Source organism: Salvelinus sp. IW2-2015, linkage group LG19 (genome assembly GCF_002910315.2).
Source record: "Salvelinus sp. IW2-2015 linkage group LG19, ASM291031v2, whole genome shotgun sequence".
Lineage (NCBI taxonomy): Eukaryota > Metazoa > Chordata > Actinopteri > Salmoniformes > Salmonidae > Salvelinus > Salvelinus sp. IW2-2015.
The window spans coordinates 6,398,489-6,403,730 of NC_036859.1; the positions used below are offsets into that span (position 1 = coordinate 6,398,489).

Consider the following 5,242-nt stretch of genomic DNA (forward strand, 5'->3'; position numbering starts at 1 on the left):
TCCCCACCATAATACTAAATTATTTGATTCAGTTAAGTTGGGCCTAAATGTTGCTAACATTTCTGCTGGCTAGCTTACGGGGAATTCGTTCCAGCTAGCAAGATAACGTTACTTAACAATGCTAATGTGAAAGGTTGCGTCAAGCAAATCGGTATCAGGATAAATGTGTGATCAAAGTCACCGAATATACTTTAAGTATTTTTATTTAACATAAGCTCAGATGGTAAATGCAATTTTCGTATATACGGGTTCACTGTATCACCACGCAGGGTATAAGCAGAGAACTGACTGAAATAATACAGACATCTTCTTTTATACTGTGTCAGTGGGAGTTCCAACTTTAGAGTTGGCCTGTCACAGTAGAGGCTTAGCGTGGTTTAAACTGCTAGCCTATCGGTGGTGCCCAGACACAGCATCAGGATTCAAATGTCCGGAATGTGTTGTGAAGATTGAGCTGATTTGTTGGTTTTTACACATTCCTCAGTGTCTGTTTCTTGTATTATCAGCATTTTTCCTACACATTCCTCAGTCCTGTCTTCTTGTTATCAGCATTTTTCCATCTTGTCTCAACCTTGTGGTTTGCACAGTCGACACCCAGATTAACAACAGCTTTCTGCAGTCACGCTATGTTTTGTGATTAACATGTCCTTTTTCTATAAGGCAAATATTTATGTTAAAAAGAGAACAAAACCATCCTTCACAATAACAATAATAGTACTTGTTCCACCACACTTTCTCCCTCACCTCAAACTTTCCACAATACTAGTTGTTTTTTGTTACACTCATGAAGTATGCTTCATCACCTTCTCACCCCGTCTCGTAGTCAGGCTTTTCACCTACTCTTCGACTCCTACAATGTAGAAAATAGCAAAAAATAAAGAAAAACCCTGGAATGAGTAGGTCTGTCCAAACTTTTGACTGGTACTGTATATTAAATCCAATTTTATTTGTCATATGCTTCGTAAATAACAGGTGTAGACTAACAGTGAAATGCTTACTTAAGGGCCTTCCCGTCAATGCAAAGAGAAAAATAATAGAAGGATAACACAAGGAAGTAACAATAACTTGGCTATTTACACTGGGTACCAGTACCGAGTCGATGTGCAGGGGTACAAGGTAGTTGAGGTAGATATGTACATATACTGTATGTAGGAGTAAAGTGACTAGGCAACAGGATAGATAATAAGYCGTAGCAGCAGTGTATGTGATGAGTCAAAAGAGTTAGTGCAAAGGGGGACAATGCAGATAGTCTGGGTAGCTATTTGGCTAACTATTTTGCAGTCTTATGACTTGGGGGTAGAAGCTGTTCGTGTGGTAGCAGAGAGAACAGTCTATGACTTGGGTGGCTGGAGTCTTTGAGTCTTTTGAGTCTAAATCTATGTGCCAACTTTACAATCAAAACAACCTTGGCATCTGGGCTAGATAAGGCTATAGTAGTAGGGCTCTATTCAATCTGTAAATTTCAGCGTKACAGCGTGATTTAAATTTAAAGGCAATATTCCCACGTCAATAGAGACTGCATTCACAGCGAAGCTGCGTACACTGAGTATACAAAACATTAAGAATACCTGCTCTTTCTATGACATAGACTGACCAGGTGAAAGCTATGATCCCTTATTGATGCCACTTGTTAAATCCACTTCAATCAGTGTAGATGAAGGGGAGGAGACAGGGTAAAGAAGGATTTTTAAGCCTTGAGACAATTGAGACATGGATTGTGTATGTGTGCCATTCAGAGGGTGAATGGGCAAGAGAAAATATTTAAGTACCTTTGAACGGGGCATGGTAGTAGAGCACCGGTTTGAGTGTATCAAGAACTGCAACGCTGCTGGCTTTTTTCACGCTCAACAGTATGTATCAAGAATGGTCCACCACCCAACAGACATCCAGACAACTTGACACAACTGTGGGAAGCCTTGTAGTCAACATGGTCCAGCATCCCTGTGGAATGCTTTCGACACCTTGTAGAGTCCATGGCCCGGCGAATTGAGTCTGTTCTGAAGGCATAAGGGGGTGCAACTCAATATTAGGAAGGTGTTCATAATGTTTTATACACTCGGTGTATGTCGGCTCAATCGGAAATTACCTTTAAATTTCTCTTGTACAATCTGTAACACTTCAGCGATAAAGATTGAATAGAGCCCTTAGTTTAACTGAGAGGGGTTGGGTTAAATGCGGAAGACACATTTCAGTTGAAGGCATTCAGTTGTACAACTGACYWGRTATCCCCCTTTCCYCTTTCAGGGAAGACAAGCGGTAGGCTATACCTACTATACATTTGAAGAAGTGGACGTCATCCATTGGATGGCGAGAACCTCTCTTCCTGCGGCTTGCAGCAGAGTACCTACATAGGCTACCATCCTTTACAGAACCTGGTGGAGTTTTTAGAACATACTTTTTGACAGTTTTGATTTTAGATAGCCAAAAATCAACTCGGATATTGACACAAGCGTGATTTAATAAAAATAAAATAAGGTGTGTTACCTAAGCATCACCTGTAGCATTGAAATTAATTCAACATGATTATGAAGGGCAGGATGAAGACCATGTTTTTTGATGTCTAGTATTTGGCGGATGGCAGTCCTCTGGAAGGACATGTTTCTTCCGGTTCTCCAACAGTAGCTAGCCATGTCAGTTGAGTAGCAAGGCAAAGGGCAGGCAAAAATATTATTCAAGGTTTTGAATACACCTTTTGAGCTACTTTTATGTATATTCTTTCATTTTTAAGGCAGTTGTTGTCATTTTAATTTTCCATTCTTATATTCATTTGGACCTTTTTCTATTTCACGTACATTGAGATTTAATGCACTGATTTGACTGTTGTGATTATTTGACAATATAATGGAGCTCTTTCTGACGTGCGTGTTGGCTTCAAATATGTTGGACATTTGATGTGAGGGTCTTTATGGTAGTGATGATGATGATCCGTTCAACACAAATTCATGCTCGACCTCAAAACACCAACATTGTATCATATCCATTGTGATCAGATGATCTTCTAATTCTCGAACCGACTAGGTGAAAAACCTGTCGATGTGCCCTTGTGCAAAGCAATTAACCCTATGTAACCATGTACGCTGAGAGTTGGGAAGCAAGTTCACGGAGTGAATACATTTAATAAATACACGAACAAAACAAGAAACACGAACAAAACAAGAAACACAAACAGCGCACCGACATGAAACAGCAACAATGACGACTGAGGAAGGAACCAAAGGGAGTGACATATAAAGGGCAGGTAGTCAAGGAGGTGATGGAGTCCAGGTGAGTGTCATTATGCGCGTAACGCTGGTGACAGGTGTGCGCCCTAACGAGCAGCCTGGTGACCTAGAGGCCGGASAGGGAGCACACGTGACACCCTAATTGCTCCTGTAAGTCGCTGTGGATAAGAGCGTCTGCTAAATGACTAAAATGTAAAATGATCTTCCTCCCTCATCAGTTGTCTTCCTCACCCCAAGCAGCCTGACTCACTGTCTGTCTGTCCCTCCCCTCAGTCTGWTCGTGGTGCCAGGGTGCTGGTGACTGGTGCCAGCACGGGCATAGGAGAGCAGGTGGCATACCGCTACTCAAAGATGGGTGGCCAGATCGTCATCACGGCCAGGAAGGAGCACGCCTTGCAGAAGGTTTGTGGATCTGTCTGACTAACTATGTACATCTGTCCTTTCTATTATGACCAGATGGTGACAGCCTCTTTACCAGTGTGTCATTGCTTCCTCTGTCCTGTAGGTGGCAGAGGACAGCACAAGCCTGGGGGCCCAGAAGGCTCTGTATGTGACAGGAGATGTGTGCCAGGCCTCAGATCCAGAGAGAGGGGTGAGGATGGCTGGGTAAGAACTGATCACTTAGATTAACTTCAGTCATTGTCTGTATTATGTTAAAGATTCATACGGCACATTAGTTTACATTTTCCAACTGTCTTTTTGTTCTGCAGGATGTCTTGACATCCTAGTTTTGAATCACATTGGATCCTCCCCATTCGCAATATGGAACGGAGACAGGGAGCACGTCAGGGAACTGATGCAGATACGCTTAGTTTTTTTTCTTTATATTAGGCTATACTTAGCCTTGCACCTAGCCAAGTGAGACAAGGCTATGCTATAGTAGTTTTTAATGTGTTGCTGTTTTCCAAAGGTGAATTTCCTCAGCTACGTGAACATTGCTTCTGCAGCTTTGCCAGTGTTGGAGTACAGGGTCTGTGATCGTAGTATCCTCTCTGTTGGGTGAGTACACAACACACGGTCTTATACAAATACAGTCTTATACAGATGCAGTATTATACAGATGCACACTACACTTGTACTCCTTCTACTGTATTGTTAGAGGGGAATAAAACCAAGATCTGTCCTTCTGTCTGAAGTACTCAGACAAGCACTGTCAATACTGTGTGAACTCACCAACGYTCTTTCCACCCTGTCTCTCCTTCTCTCCCCCACAGGTAGGATGACTACTCCGTGGAGCCCTACGCGGCCAACGTTTTCTTGTAGTGAACGTTTTCTTTGGCACCATACAGCATGAGCTAGCCATGCAGCACAGCAATGTATCTCTGACCATCACCACCTTGGGCCTGATCGACACAGAATCAGGTCAGACACACAATCCATTTACAGTCTTTTTTTTATTTTTTATATGTGTTCTAGAGCTTTTGTCTTTTCCTACTGAATAAATGGCATTATGACTGGGTAGTGTGCGTGGTTGTGCTGGTGATGTTGAATGACTGGCCATGTAAAATAAACAATTTTCAAGTGTCACCGTGACTTTACATGCATGAGTTGTATTGACTGCTTGTGTAGCAGTAGTTGGATATTTATGAAGGTACAATACCTGCTACATTTATAGTAGGCCTTAGATAAAGTAGAATGAAGTAGAAAACATTACAGTAGGTATCATGTAGGTCTTATCAMGGTGTCCTTAYTCTATTATTTAACCTTTAKTAAACCAGGAAGTTCAATTGAGATGAAACCTGATCAAAACATTTAAACACATCCTGCATGTAGCATGCATCACAGTACCCTTAATGTTTTACCCTGCAGCGTATCTTTAATTTCCCATGTACTATCCCGCCTGCAGAGGCCACGCCTATATGATGGCCTACCCAGCCAGCGATGCTGCCCTCCACCTCATCACCCGCCAGAAGAAGTCATTCTGCCCTGTCTACATTTACCTCGCCTGCCTGTGCAGAGACTGGTTCCCCTTCTTCACAGACATTGTCATTGAGAACTCCTACACATACTGAAGGAGCCTC

The 5,242-nt window shown here is 42.3% G+C and overlaps 1 protein-coding gene across 1 annotated transcript in view; it reads left to right on the plus strand.

Annotated features, from left to right (window-relative positions):
- The window catches only part of LOC111979555 (hydroxysteroid 11-beta-dehydrogenase 1-like protein), a 5,088-nt gene extending 625 nt beyond the window's left edge, over window positions 1-4,463 (plus strand). Inside the window, exons 2-5 of the mRNA XM_070449112.1 lie at window positions 3,440-3,623; window positions 3,727-3,827; window positions 4,132-4,220; window positions 4,436-4,463. Of these exons, the coding sequence (XP_070305213.1) occupies window positions 3,440-3,623; window positions 3,727-3,827; window positions 4,132-4,135 (289 nt within the window). The 3' untranslated portion in view covers window positions 4,136-4,220; window positions 4,436-4,463. The remainder of the gene's footprint in view (window positions 1-3,439; window positions 3,624-3,726; window positions 3,828-4,131; window positions 4,221-4,435) is intronic.
- Window positions 4,464-5,242: the final 779 nt, after the last annotated feature.